This window comes from Micrasema longulum, unplaced genomic scaffold (genome assembly GCF_059751315.1).
Source record: "Micrasema longulum isolate JH-2025_06_02 unplaced genomic scaffold, ASM5975131v1 h1tg000163l, whole genome shotgun sequence".
NCBI lineage: Eukaryota > Metazoa > Arthropoda > Insecta > Trichoptera > Brachycentridae > Micrasema > Micrasema longulum.
In genome coordinates, this window is record NW_028277368.1 from 1,674,883 (window position 1) to 1,694,560 (window position 19,678).

The window sequence follows — 19,678 nt, forward strand, 5'->3', positions numbered from 1 at the left end:
TACTTCATTATATAATAAATCAGTTAACCACAACTTTATTTGTAACATACGAATATTACAACAGAAATTGAGAACATTTAAGGTAAGAAGATCCGGAAATCTAGGCATTTACAGATCTTATGACCTATCATAGGCTGGTTTAAGTGATCACTTTCATCATTATGGTGGATGGTGCATAGGCCACTAGATTATTATACCAATCGCAGCGTATCTTGATCAATTTTGTAACATGAAGGTAAGACGCTATTTACGAAAAAAAATCTATTTTACTAAATTTACAAAGGTGAAAAAATAAACGAATTCGAAATGAATAAGTCACTCAGATACCAAAACAACATGAAAGTTCCTAAATTTCATACATGTCGTTCGTACATTAAATGAATTAAAAGTAACCTTAAAGAAGTTTTTTGAACCCGAGTAAAAACATCTTTATATTTCGATTTGTATTATTCTTTCTTTTTTTTTCGTATAATTTTCAATATTTTGTCTTGTGTATTCAAAATTATATAACTTCAAATTACTTAATAAATATAACAGTGTAAGTCAATCGCCAAGCACAAAAGCTTGTCTCTTTTTTGAAAAATAACAGCTATAACATTAAAAAAATATAAAAATAGAATTAAAAAAAACATGTATCAAATACGAAATTATATTTAACAATAAAAAAAAAGTTATTGGTCTTACGCTTCAGGTACCATAAAGGGGTTATGAAATATTCTAGTGTGAAAACACCCTTTTAAATAAATAGTTCATATCAACTATGTCGGGAATCGAACCCGAGACCTCTTGTATGGTAGGCAAACGCGCTGACCATTACGCCACGAGGCTAACTGTGACTGAATTGACCAGTTTATACACCGAATAACATTCAACATTCTGTGTTTGTTTGAACATCCACATTCCCTATTATTCCACCTGTTGACTTTTATGAAGTAAAAAACATGAAACCAATAAGTTTTAATCTTGATAACTCCCTGGAGAGTTAGATTCAGCCTTGTCTTGAACCATTCCAAGTACTGTTATTATTTGTTTTAAACGTGTGAAATCAGCTAGTTTTAAAAACAAAATCGTAAGGGAATAATTAAAAAGCGTGTTTAATTAATAACGTATTTGTTGTTTATTTTGAGCTCAATATAAAAACATAAAACACTTAAATACAATAACAACTAAATAAATTACTTACGTAGGGCCCTTACTTAAAAACAAATACTTAATTTAAATGCCTTAAAATAAATGAACACACGGAAACATACAGACCTGGCTATTTTTTAGAATTATTATAAATGTAATCATAATTTCACAAAAAAGGTAAGCAATTCTTTCTTCATGACCTCAATGTTTTAAACATCTTCCATTGCCATAGCCTGACCGTAATATCACAAAAATAGATATTCTGCTTTGGAAACAAAACTTTTTATCTATTGTGAGTTTTATAACATGATCGATCATTGTTCATTTTTTTTACATACGTTTCATTCAATTTCAATATTTTATCGATTCTTCAGTTCTCCGCACTTTGTAAAATAATATGAACCAAGTAAAAAGTTATTCCGTGATATTTTACATGTGGATCGAACCAAGTTTGAACAAAATTTAATAATTTTAAGATTTTTCTGAGATATGAATGTCAAATAGACAATATATTTTTTCTATCAATACAAAGCAATAAAGCTTGTACCGTTTTGTTTTGAAAGTTAAATTTTTGTTGCATTTAGGTCATTGTATAGCGTTTATAATTCATAATTGTTTTAAATAAATAAAAACCTGCTTTTTATTCACTATCTTATTTTTTTATAACTTGATTTGCATTATTACTGAAAAACGCAGAGTTTTGCGGAAAGAATCTTCATAAATATTTTAAAAAGTCATTAACATATTTCTTATGATATTTAACACAAAAACGCATAATGTGCTGAAAACGTATTATGCTAAAATGGAGATGTCTGCAAGCTTGAAAGCGTTTTAAAACAAAATGATTTTGTATTGTTGTTGTATAAAAAATATTCTTTCCAAATTGAAGTAAATTTGTAATTTGACCTGTTCGAATAGTTATTTTTTAATTAAATTAATTCGTGATATGATGTTTTTGTATTTGAAAATAAAAACTATTACAGAATATAAAGCCTCTTTTTATGTTTTTTATCATTCAATCGTCAGTCTTCACACACAATACTTATATTCGACAGTAAATTTAATTAAAACTAGGTCTCAAAATTGAGTTACATTTTTGCGACGTAAGTATCACGTCGACCTTTCCCCATCATCCCATATTAACCCCTAATCAATAAATTACTAACATTAAAACTACTCTAATTTCTAGCTATAATATCAGGTATATGACTGGTGTTTATTATTCTCAGCTTTAATAATGCCAGGTTGATGAAAAATCAAATGGGAGTATTTTGGTAGGTACTATCATTTCTATATATATTTATATATGCAAATATGTACATATTAAACGCTGTAAAATGGAAGAGTATATTTACATATATATTAATTATATTATAAAGTACTCGCAACTTGCCTACATTTTTGTCGATAACTGTTACGAGATGTTTATATCAGGACCTGAATAAATATAAAGCAGTTAATTACGTATTTTATAATTATTTTGAGCACATTTATATAAATAATATTTATAACGTTATGGCTGCGATACTTATACTATGCCTCCACCTTCCCAAAATTCAAAAATAAATAAGTTCATCATAATATTAATTTTGTATTGTATTTTTTATCTCGTTTTGACTGGTTTTAATTATTTTCAATCTTGCCAAATAACGACAAAAATCGTGGACGCAAAACTGATGTTTTTTTTTACTATTTGTTATCCTGACACTATTCAAATTCCAAAGCTAAATTTTTATTTCTAGCTAACGCGTGCTCTATGACGAGTAAAAACAGCTCTTCGTTTTCTTTTTTGGAGTGATTGGCTCGCTAAACGCCAAAGTCTTTTCGTGAAGACCAGAAAACGGCCTTAATCTGATGCAGAGGAAAGCTGACATGAGGCATGATACAATGAGGATACCTAAAAGGACGATCAGGGTTGCTGCAAAACCTGGAGTTGTCATGCAAATCATTCCTCCTGGAGGCATTTCTTCTCTCGCTGGGAATATCATAGTTTCTGAAGCGTTGTTCGAGCTTTCGTCGAGTGCAAATGTTAGATCTCCCGTTGATACAACTCTGATGACCCTGTTAACTCCTACTTCCTTTTCTGGGTCTACTTCTCTCGTTCTTCTTACTCTTCGTTCGTCTCTAGGAGGTCCGCCGTGGAGGAATTCCAAAGGTAGAGATGGGGGTGGAGGCGGTCCATATTCGGGTCCCGGTCTTCTGATTTCGGGTCCAGCAATGAGGCCGTGGTCAGAACATTGATCCGGGCATTGATATCTACAGATTTGAATTGTGCACTGGAAGTGAACTTCCATTGAATCCGGGAACTTGAATGCTTGGAAGTGAGCGTAAGATAAAACAGATGCGCTAGCTCCAAAATTTTTTATTTTAGTAAATCTTGACATGAGTTTAGGCCTCGTAACGCATCCTTTTTGATCTACTAGCTGAATTGGTGCTCGTTTACCATCATGCGCCATGCAGTTTCTGACTAACATATCGAATTTGGAGTCGTCATCTTTAATGGCCAGTACCATTGTCATCGTCTGCCCAATCTTGACTAACCCTGATACTTCTGAAGCCCAGGGCCCTTTTCCTACCTGGATTTGCATCCAGCATCCTACATTGTCTCCGGCAAAGTCCGCTCTGACAACATCTAGCATATCTACAGGGAAAGGTCTGAAGGTGACGGACTTTTCATATTGATCGTGCCAGGTGCAGCGTAGTTTTCTCGCTTGATCCCAGACCTCTTGGACTTGAGGATCATATTGAATAACAATAATATTTTCGAAGTATGTTCCTGATCCAGAATCAGCTCCGTACCCGTATAGTCCGTTCTCAGTATTTCCAGCAGTTCCGCAAGCGTGGATGCTGATCTCGAAGTTAGCCGATGTTCTTCCTAACCCAGCCGGAAGATGGACACAGTTAAGATTGGAGTAATGTCCTTTGGAGAAAACAATCCCATAGAACGGTTTGTCGAACCCTAAGAACACTTTCATTGAATTCTTCTCACATTTGACGTCCAGGGAAATAATCTTGGGCATTTCTGGAGCAGGGGCTGGCCAAATGTCGTTGCCACCGGGGAATATCTTGTCCATAGCTTCCTGCTGGATGTTGTTCTTCAGCAGCTGTGGCGGAGGAGGGGGTGGCTGCTGTCCTCGGTAGCCGATGTTGTGTTTGTGGGGTGGACCCACCAGGTGACCGTTTGGTACCCGGGGTGACCCTGAAAAATATTTTTAAATAATTCATATGGTTTTATGGAATAACACACGAATATTTTCATAAATTTACCTATTATTAGTATAAAAATAATGCAAACTATAGAATGAGGTCTCGTAAAAAATATTTTAGTAAAACAAAGTATTTAATTCAAATTTAAACAGCTATTTCAAATTCATATTTAAATTACTATTTTTTTATTTTTCACATCGAATAATTTATGTACATACTCGTCTTTTATTTAGTAATACTTTTAAACTGCTTGATTCAAGATTTAATAAAAAGAATAATATTTTAATTGTTTCAATTTTCTAACAATTTCATAACAAATTGATATTACATTAATATATTTGCAGTGGTAAAGTGAACCACCTTAGTACAAATTTGAGCATTTATTATTGCCAAATGGGGAAAATATTTTTAAGCTTTTACCACAGATGGCAGTCATGTGCGTTCTCAAACATTCTAGTTAACTATAGACTAAAAAACTCAATTTGTTTTAAAAGAGAGGAGATATGGAAGTCCTGGCATTTACAAGGCTTGTGACCTGTCATAGACTGATTTAAGTGGCCACTTTACATATTCTGCAAGATTCACCATTCTGCCTATGTTTAAAACATCAAAATTTCCTCAACTCTTCCATTTTTTTATTTTTGTGAAGTATAAGAGCTGAAATTTTTATCGTGTGGGTGAGATTCATCTAACTGATCCATTTCACCTACTAGGCCTACCTACCTACCTACTAAAATAAAACAAAGACTGATAGATAAATAATGATGGCATATTCGGATACAGCGGTCAGAAATCAGACAGAATAATTGCAACAAAGTCACTGTAGTTCAGTGCTATCAAAACATTTATTTTTATTTCTTAAAACAGACCTAGCTGCAGTACTCGGTTCGGGTGCTGTTGGACGTTAAATGCCAGGTTGGCAGACTGGCTGGCTCCAGTATCCTGGTCTCCCGACTCCAGAGCTATCTGGTCGGGGTTGGGAATGTCATTGTCGTCTCTGTCTTGCAGGTTGTGGTGGCCATCGTCCAGCTGGTCTTCCTGGCCCGGCACGGCTTCCACAACCTCGACTTCCTCGGATTTGGAGTAGGCCAGCTAGAAAAAAAAACAGTTTATTAGATGGAGTACTTTCAACGTTTTATGCGGAGATTAAACCGTTAGCCTCATGTCTGCAGTAACTACTGACAGTCTTTACTGCCGTCATATGAAAGAAGGACATTTCTACATAAAACAAAAAACGGAGAAAATAAATATTTTGTAACTCGTAGATTGAAAAATTCGCTGTGTGAAAAATGCTACAAAAAATAAGTTTATTATGATGTGACAGTATGTATTATGGTTTGTCCCAACGGAATATATATATTTATTTTACTAAATTTTACGTTATATATTTAAAAATTCATATTTTCATCTTCTTTTTAGTAAAAAAATACAAGAAAACATGTGTTACTTCAGTGAAAAGACCCTTCGATGACGTAGAAACGCCCTTTTTGTTTAGTAATTAAGTAAACGTCTTTCTTTTTTAGTGTTAATATGACAATTGATTATACTCAACTAAATAAAATAGACGTTACTGGCCATTTACTGTTTTTCAAACTAGTAACGCTGACCTTATAATGAATTAATTTCGAAATTACCAGCAGATCTTAAATTTCATTGAAAACGAGTAGATGCATTCATTTCAGATGTTTTTAAAAACGGAATAGAAAAAAAAAGTATTTTAATCAGTCTTTAATAATAATAATAAAACAGCCTTTTATATTTAGTAATCTTAAAGACTTTTTGCAGTTAAGTCTCATTTTTTAGTGAAATTAATAGGGTTGTGGTTATTTTAAGAAGATAGATGTATTTTTAATAGATGCGTATTTTTTTCCTAATTCCAAATATGTATTTAACTTATTTTCGAAAAAAATGTTTGATACGTCCTTCTTTCTTATGACGGCAGTATAATAGCTACCCTGCGGACATCAGTCATCACTTTCTTTATTTTGCTAACAATAATATGTTCATGTTCGTGTTCAGATTTTTTTTGTCTATGTTATTATTTCTCAGAAAATAATATGAGGGTTAGAGTAGGTATTAGAATTGAAAATATGTTTAATTTGAAAACATCTTCAGCGAAGGACAATTGTTTAAATAATCAATTTTATTATTCACTATGGGATGATTGACAGCTTCATATGCGTTGTTATAAGAAATAAAATATATAGTGGTAGTTTATTTTAATTCCTTGACATCTATTATATTTTGAAACCGGTCGTAACTTTACACAAAGCTAATTTTTTTTTATAATTTAACATGTAAAATCACAATGTCGGTGCTTCAAATATAATTTTACTCAAAAAAAATTTGTAAATTTTTTGAGTTAGAAATTTTTTGATATAAATCGTAATTATTTTGTTGTATTTTTCTTCCCAATTTTTTATTTCATTTTTGTACTTAAATAGGACATTGGCGGGCTTATTGCCAAATCAATAAAATACGAGTGTTATTTAAATAATTTAATTTTAAAAGCGTTTTCAATAGAAAATAAAATTTAAAAAACTAAAGATATACAAAAAAGCAGACAAATGCTGGAGGAGGCCAGGGCCCACAACGGGCTGTAGCGCCACTGATGATGATGATACAAAAATAGGAATAACATTATTTTTATATAAATAACCTTAAATTAATACTAGTACTCAGTGGGAACTATACGTATAGTTCCCATATAGTACAAACTATGCCCAGAACTCTCCACTTATACGTTTTGTTAGTGTATATAATTTGAACTTTCTCCTTATTGATCCATTTGATTGTAAAAAAATAACATTTAAAATGCGCGTCTTAAAACATACTTCTTTGTCTTATACTTAGTTTCAATAATAAAGTCTTATTTTATCTTATCTTATTTTATTTTATTTCATTATATTTTATCTCAGATTCTTAATATTTTAAATAAATTTGTATTTTCGACACTTGACACTTGTGCAATATTTACACACATGTCCACCCTCATTCCAATATAACACCCACCCTCTCACTCACTTACACACTTAATGTATTTCTGTGGATATCTGTCATTGGTTTTATTCTCTGTATGTTTTATTTGTTGTATTTTTGTTACATGTATTACTGTTGATATTCCCAATAAATAAAAATAAAAAAATAAAAAAAAGGGAAAGAGGAACGGAAGATAGATTTAAGAAGTAAAATATTTCTTTGGACAAGATTTAAATACAGATACTAAAGAGACATCTTTTATATTGGATGGGAGATGATTCCACAGTCAAGCCGCATGGACATTACATAAATTAGAGAAGATAGAGGAATTGTGGATGGAAATAAAAAAATTGGAATGAGAATTAGAACGAAGAGGTAAACCATGAAGTATAGAAAAAGAACCAGACAGGAAGGTGGTTGTTTCTGTAAGTATTATGGGATAACGCGTGAGAGTTGGTACGACCGCCACATGGTTCAGGAGATGACACAGAAATGATAACAGGCAAACAATGGATGAGAAACGCGTTAAAAACATCTCTTGTATGTGAAACATAATCTTTGACCGCATGTTGTATTATAGACTTACTTCACGGACTAAAGTAGCGGAAATCGTAAGAAAAAAAACCAGCATTAAATTCGCATAGTAAAATATTTTTGTATGCCTAACATATTACAACAGAGATAGAGAACATTTTAGAATAGGTGATTCATCTAGGCATGGGTTATGACATGTCATTGGCTATTTTTTTTTTTTTTTACTTTTAGTGCTGCAGAATAGCGTTTATTCATTAAATTTATTAACATGTTATAATTATTGAGGATTGTTTTTTTGAAATACGATATTTGCTATTTTATCATTTTACAATAAACTAGCGGACCCGTCAGACGCTGGCTTGCCTGCTATGAGCTTTGAAAAATACTTTTCATTGATAAGTAGGTACCTAGGTACTTGTTTGTGATTAAATTCCAAAACTAAAAAAATGTTAATATTCAAATATTGAATTTAAGTAGGTACTTAGGTACTAGTTATTGTTGAATTCTAAAACATAAAATATGTACTTTTTCAAATATGGCATTCTTTTTGTAAACGTAAAACTCCGGTCTTCTCACCAACAGAGGGGTGTACCTATATACGAATGCGATTTAATTTATTTTTTTAATTTAACATTATTTTCATATAAACAAAAATCCTGTTAAAAGAAATAAATAAGTAGAAATTAAAAGGAATTTAAGTAAAAAACAAATGTTGTTTGTAAAAATTTAAAAACAAACTTTTTTATGCACAAAAAACAACATTATTCCATTTTTTTGTAAATGTATTCACCTCGAATGCAACCCTGGTAGATCGATGAGTAAAACATTTATGTTCTTTACTTCTTTTTTACATATTATATAGAAGATTTTAATATCTACAAACACGCACAGCGCAAAGATCTACATTCGTCTGAAAACCGCACGTAAATCGGTTAAGCCGTTTAGAAGAAGTTCGGTGACATCACACGTACAGAATAATTAAATATATAAAGATGTTATACAGTATGTAAATTGGTCACTTAACACTTTGTAGCGCAATGGCCGAAATTGGTTAATATATTAACCAGTCGCTTTAAGGGTCATATTTCCAATACCGTCCATAGAAATTTCAACTATATTACTTCAATGCGTTGTCCAGAACGGTCGTTGGTTAAGTTATTATTCCAACGGTGTGAAATTGGCGCAGTAACCTAGAAATCCATGTGTTTATGCCGTTGTCAAAACGATTGTAAACAAATTCAACAACTGATATTTAAACTTGTATTTGTAATTGTTTAAATTCTATTATATATATTTTTTTAAGAATATCTGTGTATTTTTACTATATAAATTTATTTTCTAACATGACTCTATACAATCATTGGTCAATGAATTAAAGGATGAAAAATTAAGTTTTACTGTAAATCTAAAAAAAATCTTTTTTTTCGAATTTATTCAATGTGGGCAATAAGTATTTAAAAATATAAAATTTGAAATTCAAATTCTAAAATAATTAATTTGCCAACCAAACCAGCCAATGACATGTCATAAACCCTGTCCAGACTTTTATATTACCTTTAATTAAATGTTTTTCATCTCTGTTGTAATATGTTAATATAAACAGCTCCCCAGGGAGTTGAATCCAGTCCTTGTCTACAAAAATTTGGACAAACTCAAAATATTGTTGATATTGACATTTAATATTAGGTGTTCACGGATGTTCCATTGTGATCGCAAATACGATAAATGGCCATGTTGAGAAATTGATATCACGTCGCTTATTAGCACGTCGATAGTTATTTGTGATTATGCTACAGAAATAGTAAATTCTCTCACACGCGTTAATTCATTGAATTGATTAATTTTTTGTATTCCTTTTTTGCTTTCCTTCCTTTTTATACTTATCCTTATTTCATTACCTAATATTATTTTAATAGCCATAATATGCTAGTGAATAATCATCCACATGTTATTTGCAATGCTTAAATAAAATTTTAAAATTGAAAAATAAATATTCATGTAAAGGAATACACTAATGTGAGTGCTGCTTGTAGTTTTTTATTGTTCCAAAAATAAATAAAATGAAATTCTATTAAGATTTCAAGCATTGACTTTGTGGTCAAACATTTAGTTCAATGAAATTCACTAAACACGGCGAGTTTATGTTAATAAATTTCCAAGAGAATATTAGCAATCCATTGAAGTAAAGTCAGAAGCAATAAGTTAGACGAAGATGAATGACTGAAGACGTCACATATTGCAATGGAAGTCAATAGGCCAGATCAATGTAGGTTCTGGCACTGAGTCAACGGGTTGGTTGGTCAAGCATAGGTAATAAATATTATATGTACCCGATGCGGATCAAGCACCGTTCACTCCCAACTGAAAGAATGTCTCAATCAAATATTTAAAAACTATTAATTTTTTTGCAACAGAGAGGAAAAACCCTTTTGATAAGGAGAAATGCCAAGACTTCCTAATTCCCTTCTCAAAAGTGTTTTCCCTCTCTGTTGCGACAAATTTAAATATGAATAACTCCCTAGGGAAAAAATCCAGCCAGTCTGCAAGCATTTGGACATACTCAAAACATTGTTGAATCAACTACCTGGTAACAGAAGAAGTATAAAAATTGGAAAATTGTTTTCAGGCGTTGCCTAGTAGGTGATTTGGTTCAGCCGGATGAACATCACCCGCATAATAAAGGTTTCAGATCCTTTACATCATAAAAGTCAACAGATGGAAGAGTTGAGGAAATGTGAATGTTTAAACATAGGCAGAATGGTGAATGTTACACGGTTTGTAAAGTGGCCACTTAAACCAGCCAATGACAGGCCATAAGCCCTGTTAATGCCTAGACTCCCATATTTCCTCCTCAAAAGTGTTTTCCCTCTCTGTTGCAACAAATTTAATATGAACAAGTCCCTAGGGAGAAAATCCAGCCAGCCTGCAAGCATTTGGACATACTCAAAACATTGTTGAATAAAAAAATCTTTAAATGGTTTTCTCGATACTTGGTAATCGCGATGGAAATCTTCCCCTTCAGGAAGGGTAACCTTTTTTTTTCCTTCAATCAGTCAAATATTAAAGTCTTTTTAGATTTTTCTCGATCACTGGACAACGCAGTTTATATCAGGTCATGGTAGATTTAATGACAAATTGTTTGTTTTTAATAGTGTTCATTCCCCTTCGTGCTGCTGCGGATATCCTAATCAATCTTCTGAACACATCCTGGTCTTGTGCTCTTATCCCTTTCCCCTTCTCTATGATTACCGAATGGTGTTTCTCGATACTATCCGTGGCCCTGTTATAGGTTCCGTCAGATTTACAGATCTGGTGGCTTCCAAAAATAATTTAAAGACTTTTAAAACGTTCATTTCGGCAAATTGATCATGTCTAATCAGTGAAGAATTCACTTCTTTCTTTTCTCAATCCAATGTAGTGCTGATTATGTTCTTCTGAATAACCTTCTTTTAGCAAAAAGATGCTAAGGCTACCAGATTGCAGTGAGCTTCTTTGGGCATCTTTTCTTGTTCGGCAACCAGCAACTTTTCCGTGTATGTGGGCACCGCCAAGGAGACTAATGTCCTCAGATGCGGTGTACGATTTGTAGTGGGCAAGCTGCGGATTAAGCACCCGTACAAGACTAACGGGTAATAACTGAACATTGCCTTATTCTGAATTATTAGTTTAATTTTATACATCCTGTAGATGTTTAGAAATTTAGGAAAATAACCGTAAAAATTCAAACGATAAAATTTAACATTGAGATAATCTGTCAGTATATTTAATTTTTAAATAATACTGGTTTTGTAGTGTTAGACAAATAAATCGAAAAGCCATTTTTTGTATAATTTCTTCCGGTACAAACTTAATCTGCTTATACGGGGCAAATTGCTATCCCATTAATTTAATCTCAGTTAGCGAAATCTGTAAAACAGATTAAAACTTTAATGAAATATTTCGAAAGATGTGTTGCCCTTTTTCCTATTTTTTTTTGTTGCACATGCAATGCGACAAGAAGATAAATAATTTTTATGTTGATAGAAATAGTTTAAATTTCCTTTAAATTCATCATGAAAATAGATATTCTATTATGATTAAGTAATATTTTTGTTTGCTGACAAAATCTAAATGACACAAAGAATGTCGTATTTTAAATAACAAAACACGTGTCTTTTATGGCTAAAAATTAGGGGCACAAGACGGGGCAATCGATAAATATACACGTTATCAATTATAAATGAAATTATAAATCAATAAATAAACCCTAGTCTCCTTTAACACCTCCGTTCCGATTTTTATATTTTGTATAATAATTTATTAAAATGAATGATTCAAATTTTTAAAAACATCGTCACAAATCTTGACGTCACAACTATCGATGCTTAACATGTCGCGTTTTTCTAGTGACATATTTTTTAATATTTTCTATTTCAAAGTAATATATGAAATCATTTCTTCACAATTTCCATATTGATTTTGAAAATACAATTAACTATTCTAAATCCATTTTATATATTTTCCCGGCATTCGTAGTTCATGATACTTCCCTATTTAGGAGTAAAATAAAATAAAAAACATCATAAAGTTTAACAAGCAATGCCTTATGAAAAAGAGATTAAAAGATAAGATTAATAAAAAACAGTCACAAAACTTTAAAATTATGTGCCATTTTTTTAACGTATTTTAATACAAAATGTGATATATGAACGAAACGTTTATAATTTTTTTCACGGTATTATAAACTAAAATAATCGTTTATAAATCAACTTCTTTCGAATAATGAAATACCAAGTTTTTTATATTAAAGCTTTTTTCAAGTAACGAAACAAGTATTTTTTAGTTCATCAAAGTTTTTATAATCAAACCATAAAATGGTAGAAAATTGAAAGGTTATTATTATTATTATTGTAATTTTAAAATAAAATTCAACAGGGTTTTTCAGAACCACACGCTTTCCTTAGCATATGTCCTATCAGAGCGTTTGTTTGATATGGTGAAGATGTAAAGTAGGATTTGCATGTTAATGTTATTAGTGTCCTGACGAAGATACGGGTACGTCTTGAAACCGTTTTTATTTTATTTTGACCCCAATTTCAATGTTTTAAATATGAATAATATTATATTATCTCAATCGAAGTTTATATTATGAAGAGAAATCATTTTATTATATTTATATACTGGTATGTGCAAAGGAATTTTATTTAATTACCTGTAATTTGTAAGATTGTTTAGATACATTATGTTCCGTTTTTTTACAATAGTAAACGAGCTGTTTGAATTTATGCCTTTGAAAAACTGTTATGATCAGTAGATTGAAATTTGCAACTTAAAGAAAAAAAAACGTGTTACCGTTCTTGTAAAATAATATAGGGATGCGAATAAATATTAATAATTGCAATCAAATGATTCGATTTTTTATTACAAAAATCGTCGTCCATTTAATATGTTGATTGTAATGAATGACTTGTCGTATTATACTACTACTACTACTACTATCACACCATTCTCCCGTAGGGGTAGGCAGAGATAATGGTCCACCACACACGTCTATCCTGGCATACATTCCTAGCTTCTTCCACATGCATACATTCTGTCATACATGCCCTTCGGTTCTATCTGCTTTTAGCTTGACCAGACTCAAAATTTTAGTTTATCTGATCATGCAACGTCTTCCTTGGTCGTTCTCGTCTCACGTTTCTATTTATTTTCGGCATATATCCTTGTTTTACCATTCTTTCGTCGTCCATTCGTTCTACGTGACCAAACCATATCAGCAACCTTTTCTCAATCTTGTCAATTATACTTGACTCAGATTTACACTCTCGCCTGATTTTATCATTCGTAACCCTGTGATACATTGATTTCCCATGGATTCGTGTAAGAGTACGCATATCATCGGCTTTCATCCTTCCTTTGCCAGTTCCATGTTTCACTTCCATACATACGTGTTGAGACTAAAGCTACATTATAAAATTGTTTTAAAAAAACGAAAAATAATCATGTCTAACGTATTGCAACTGATCACAACATTTTATGTTGGGAAAAAAAAAATTCTAGGCGTTTACAGGCCATCATTGGCTTATTTTAGTGGTAATGGTTGCAGGGAAATAAAATTTTCAGTTTTTTTTTTTTTTTTAGCCAATCAACAGGCTTACATAAGTCCTAACAGATTTGCATTAATGAGTATATGTAACACTTAATCTAAACAGTCATTAAAAATTACAAAAGGTAATTGCGAGTCAGGAGTGATAACATCGCTTGCTTCTTGAATGCTTGCCCTCGCTGTAGGAACACACTGACAGTACCGTTTAGTAAGATTTTTATTAGCTTTGAATTTATTGTTCTAAAAATCATATCAATTATTCTTATACTAACATAATGTCTTATCATTTTCTTTAAATAGACGTATATAAGTGTCCCTATACAGGACTTTTGAGCTAATCGGAATATGAAAATGATAAATGTGTAGAAATGGAATTATATATAATAAAAAATAACGTTTGAAATATTCGATTATTATTATTAGATCATTAAACTTTTCGCAACACTAATCAACTCGCTTGTTTTCATCTCTAGACAGTGGAGTGAATGGTTTACGGTGCATAGTGTATAATGTACGCCAGTAGTTCGTTCCATGAATGTATGTAATTGCCTCTGGGGAAGATTTTATAGTTTGTTGAGCCTACTGGCGATATCAAATATTGGGGTCATAAACGGTTCGAACAACTCGATCTTCGCATAAGAATGAACCCAATTTCGCGTGAATGTGTGTGTTTGTGTTACGTTCAATTTATGAATGTATGTGTAGTCAATAAGCTCACCCGATAACGAAATAAGCAAAAACAAAAGCATACTTGTTGAATACCCGTCTTCGTAATGCAAACATTTGTATTTTATCTAGTAATAAACCTGACACGGAATGCAAATGACTTCAGAATACATGCATAAGTTGTATTTTCGGTCTTAATAAATAAGACCACATTTCTAATTATTGTAATGGCTCAAAATTAGACAGCGGAGAGACTTTCGCGGCCTCTGTGGCGTTAAGTATACTACTATTCTATAAAAATCAAACAGACGTATTAACAAATAATGACATAAACGAAGACCTTACTATGTTGACTAAATGGACAAACACAAACTTACTTACACTTAATGAAAAAAATGCAATATTATCGATTTCGAATCTAGAAAAAAATGTCACAAAGTATATGCTTACATAAATGATAAAGGACTTTCTGAAATTGAACATGTTAAATACTTAGGACTAACAATAGACAGAAAATTGACATGAACAATTTATATCAACAATTTAATTAACAAAGTGGTGACGTTATCAAGTCTATTTTTTTAAATCAAAAACTTTGTTCCAATAAAGGAAAAAAAAAATGTATGAAGCCTGTAAAAACTAAAATATGTTATATGCAACTACTATGGGGAACATGAAATCAAAATGACATAAACATACTACAAAGACAGCAAAATAAAATATTAAAGTTTGTGGATGACCTTCCCTTATCTAACCGCAACTAAATAACTTTTTGAACAAACTAAACAATTAAATGTAACTGAACTCTTTAAACTAGAATCCTTAAAATTTATTCATAAATTAGCCACTGATGTAATTGTAGACGAAGAATTAAAACTTGAAAAAACCTGTAGTAAACATGAACACAATACGAGAATATAAAAAAAATATCATATATAATCTTTTAAAACGAGAAAAGGACAATCGAGACTAATAAACCATGGACTGAAATTATACAATAAACTACAAGACAAAACTAAACAAAAGACTCAGACAACCTTTACAAAAGATGTTAAAAATATTATTATTTACAGTAGAATGTGAATTTTAAAAGTGAAAATATTTTGTTAAATGTATGTAACCCGTAAGGGTATATCAATTTTTTTTTTTTTTTAGAGTCTTTATTCAATAAAATATACATATTATTACATTATAATACATTATAAAGAAAACAAAGTATTAAGATATATTTTGTCCCGATAAACTATTCAATAATAGTTTGTCATCGGGTGCTCAGACATTAGTTTTAATTAATAATCAAATAAGAAGAGTACAGACATAATACTGTATACGTATAAAATAATAAACATAAAAATAGTTTAAAGATTTTTTTTTTTTTTTTTTAAGTAAGAAAATAGAGTAAAATAATACAATTAAAATTAAAGAATAGTAATTTACTTAAATATATTTTAAATATAGGAAAGAAAAAAAAATAATAGACACATATATAAATAGTGTGTGCTCATAAATGTAATCAAAACAAGATAAGAAAATAAATTAAACAAGGTAAAGTAAATCTAGAATTTCAATTCATATCTACAGAAAAAAAATATAAAAAAATAGTAAGAAAATTAAAAGTACATATTAAAATTAAGATCTAACATTTTACATTTGTAAATGAAATAAGAAAGTAAGAAAGTAATAAAAGAAAAGAAAAGGTTAACCCAAGAAAATAACAAAAATGTAATTAATGAGGGATAATTTTTTTTTTTTTCAAAAAATGTATATATGTAAAAAAATAATAATAAGTAAAGAATATTAAAAAATTTAAAAAATGTATTACATAAATACTACATAAATAATAAATCAATATAGGAACGTTTTATCTACTAACCACTTACGTAATAGAAACTTAATTTTATTTTTACTATGACATGTTTTCATGTCAAGTGGCAACAAATTAAATACTTTTGGAACAATATAATCCAACGTACGTTGTCCATATTTATTTTTAAATTTTGGTACTACTAGGCCATCAACAGATGTAAATCTTGTTAGATAGCTGTGTTCTAATTTATTTTTATATATCGAGCTGAACATCTGTTGGATAATAATTTTGCTCCATAAAATACCCTTAACTGGTAAAACATTTAATTTATCATACATAAATGGGGTATTATTCCTCTGATTGTATACATAATTGGGTGCAATCAATTTGACAAGTGCATTTTGAACATTTTGTACATATTTAATGTTTGTTGAACAAGAATGTCCCCAAGCAGTGATCCCGTATCTTATTATAGATTCTCCCAGAGACAAATATACTAATCTTAGTGTGGAGAGAGGAACTAAAAACTTTAATTTGTGTAGTTGACTAACTACAGATCTTAACCGTTTGCATGTTTTCATAACATGAATATTCCACTTAAAAAAGTTATCAATAGTTAAACCTAAATAAACATATTCATTCACAATTTTTAATCTATCGCATAAGCAAGCTCTATCAAAGGTAGAGTTATTAAGGCATTCAAAATTATGAGTTTTTACAATAGGTAACATATTTGTTTTGGCGTGTGGCGATCTAACATGCATTAATTGACTTTTTTTGGCATTTATTAAAAGACCCGCATCATGACACCAAATTTGTAAAATATTAAAGTCATCCTGCAACATTTCAGTACATTTATTAATATCACTATGCGAAACAAGTAGAGCAGTATCGTCTGCATAAACAAAGTGTTTAAAATGTGAAAAAATATTTTTAATTGATGATACATATATTATATACAATATGGGTCCTAATATGGAACCCTGGGGGACACCTGCTTTGATATTTCTATTACTGCTTTGTGCACTATCGATACTTACGGACATTGTTCTATTAGTTAGGTAGTTTTTGAAGAGGTTAAGTAATGGTCCTCTTATTCCGATTATATTTAAACATTTTAATAGTTTACAATGATCTATAGTATCAAAAGCCTTAGAAAAATCAATAAACAATATTAATACATGTTTTCTATTATTTAGTTCATTATTAACATAATTAGCAAAACTTTGGAGAAGAGTTGAATTAAATTTGAATATTTTATTTTTTTATTTTTAAAAAGACGCGTGACTTACACACGGAAGGTTCCGGGTTCGATTCCCAGTGAGAACTCATAAATTAAATGTGATTTTCATCAAGCCTGGGTGTTCTGTGATGTAATTCACCACTGTAATTGGGCCTCCTGGCCTGTTGTAGTGCAAAAAAATAAATGAAATAAATGAAAATGAAAATGAAAATCACTCCCCCTCACTTCTGTTCACTGTACTTCATAGTCCTAACGCACCTATATACCTCCGTGAAAAATTTTAACGCTTATCAGTTCATGGTTTACCTCTTTACACCCATCCACAATTCCTCTTTATTCTCTAACTATAGTGTACATGCAGCTTGACTTAAATCATCTCCCATCCACTGTCAAAGATGTTACTACAGTATATCTGTTTAAATCAAGTTTGAAGACACATCTCCTTTCTCTTCCTTAATCTCTTCTCCTTTCCTCTTTCCTTTTTCTTCTTTAATCCTTGTTTCTATTGAACAATGATATTTTTATAATGTTATTTATATACAAATACAGTTATTTCTATTTTTTTGTATCTTGAGTATGTTTTGTTACTTGAATTATACAAATAAAACTTTACTTTATTGGTTGGTTAGAAGAAAGGGCCGTTTGGCAATAAGCATGTCGATGAACAATTTACATTACTTACAAATAGTTTAAAAAATAAAAAAAGTCCTATAAAATTTAAGTGTTCATAGCTTTCCTTAGTGACCCATTTTGATCCTATAAAGCACAGCCGAAATCAAGTGAGGTTTATCCCTTAAACCCTTACAGGGCACTGCAAATTGAACAGTATAATTAAAATAATTTACAAAAAACATAGACTATTTTCTAGTAATAAATCATACGTAGAGAGTGGACACCTTGTTTTAGAAAACTATATTTATTCCAGTGCTTGAAATTTGTTTACTTGAATAGGGAATTGTTTAGTAATAATATAAATGGTATTAGTAATAGATCTGACAGTGTACTGTCAGTTCCAGGATGCAGAACTAAGTTCGCACAGAGGCACTTCTTACATGTTGGTCCAAGATCCTTCAATCTTCCAACCGAGGAGCTACAAAACATTAAATCACTGGTACAGTTTAAAGAAGGTTTGCGGTCTTAGATTAGAAAGGAAGGAGCAGATAGGCACATTCTTAAAAAAAAATAATTAAAAAATTACAAATAAAAATAAATGCATACTGCAAATTAGAAAGGAAGGAGCAGATAGGCACATTCTTAAAAAAAAATAATTAAAAAATTACAAATAAAAATAAATGCATACTGCAAATAAATGATATTTTCGTTATTTCAGCATATGTTGATTTTGTTTTTCTTTTGTTTTTCTTTGCTTATCTTTTCTTTTCATGTCATACAATATATATGTGCTATAAACTTTTTAATAATTAAAAAAGGAATGGCCCACGCTCAGACGCTGTAGTATTTGTAAGCATTTTTCCAATTCATGTTTTAGCTTAATTTTAAGATGAGTTTTTGTAAAGTGTATTTTTGTAATTATATTTCTATGTAAATAATATGTGTATGGAAAAATAAACAAATAAAAATGGTAAAAATAATATAATTTTAAAAAAAATCACCTTGCTGGAATTAATCTTTCCGAAACTTCTAAGTGTAGGTTTTGCAGTACAGATGAGGAAACACCTATACACATTATATGTAATTGTGGTTCTTCACATCATATAAGAAGCCGCATCCTCGGGGAACCACTGGTTAAACCTGAGGATGTAAACGAGCTTGCCCTCTACCTAATAGCCCGATACTTTACGGATCTGGGCTTGGAGGGGGAGATTCAGCAAAATTTAAACTCTCGCCTTCCACACAGTAGCCAGGCTCTTTATAGATCTGGGCATGGAGAGCGAGAACTATCCACGAGGATCCGTCACAATAAATCTTCACAGGTCGCAGTGACGTCCCCCACCACTAAGAATAATAATAAAAGGGTGTGACATACAGCTTTGAGTTAATAGTACACTGGCATAGAAGTTAGCCT

General features: G+C 30.9%; 1 protein-coding gene across 1 annotated transcript in view; it reads right to left on the bottom strand.

Moving 5' to 3' along the window:
• Positions 1–1,093: 1,093 nt before the first annotated feature.
• Positions 1,094–19,678, bottom strand: part of dy (transmembrane protein dusky) — a 107,584-nt gene continuing 88,999 nt past the window's right edge. Inside the window, exons 3-4 of the mRNA XM_088242782.1 lie at positions 5,208–5,430; positions 1,094–4,330 (exon numbers count right to left, since the gene is read on the bottom strand). Of these exons, the coding sequence (XP_088098908.1) occupies positions 2,886–4,330; positions 5,208–5,430 (1,668 nt within the window). The 3' untranslated portion in view covers positions 1,094–2,885. The remainder of the gene's footprint in view (positions 4,331–5,207; positions 5,431–19,678) is intronic.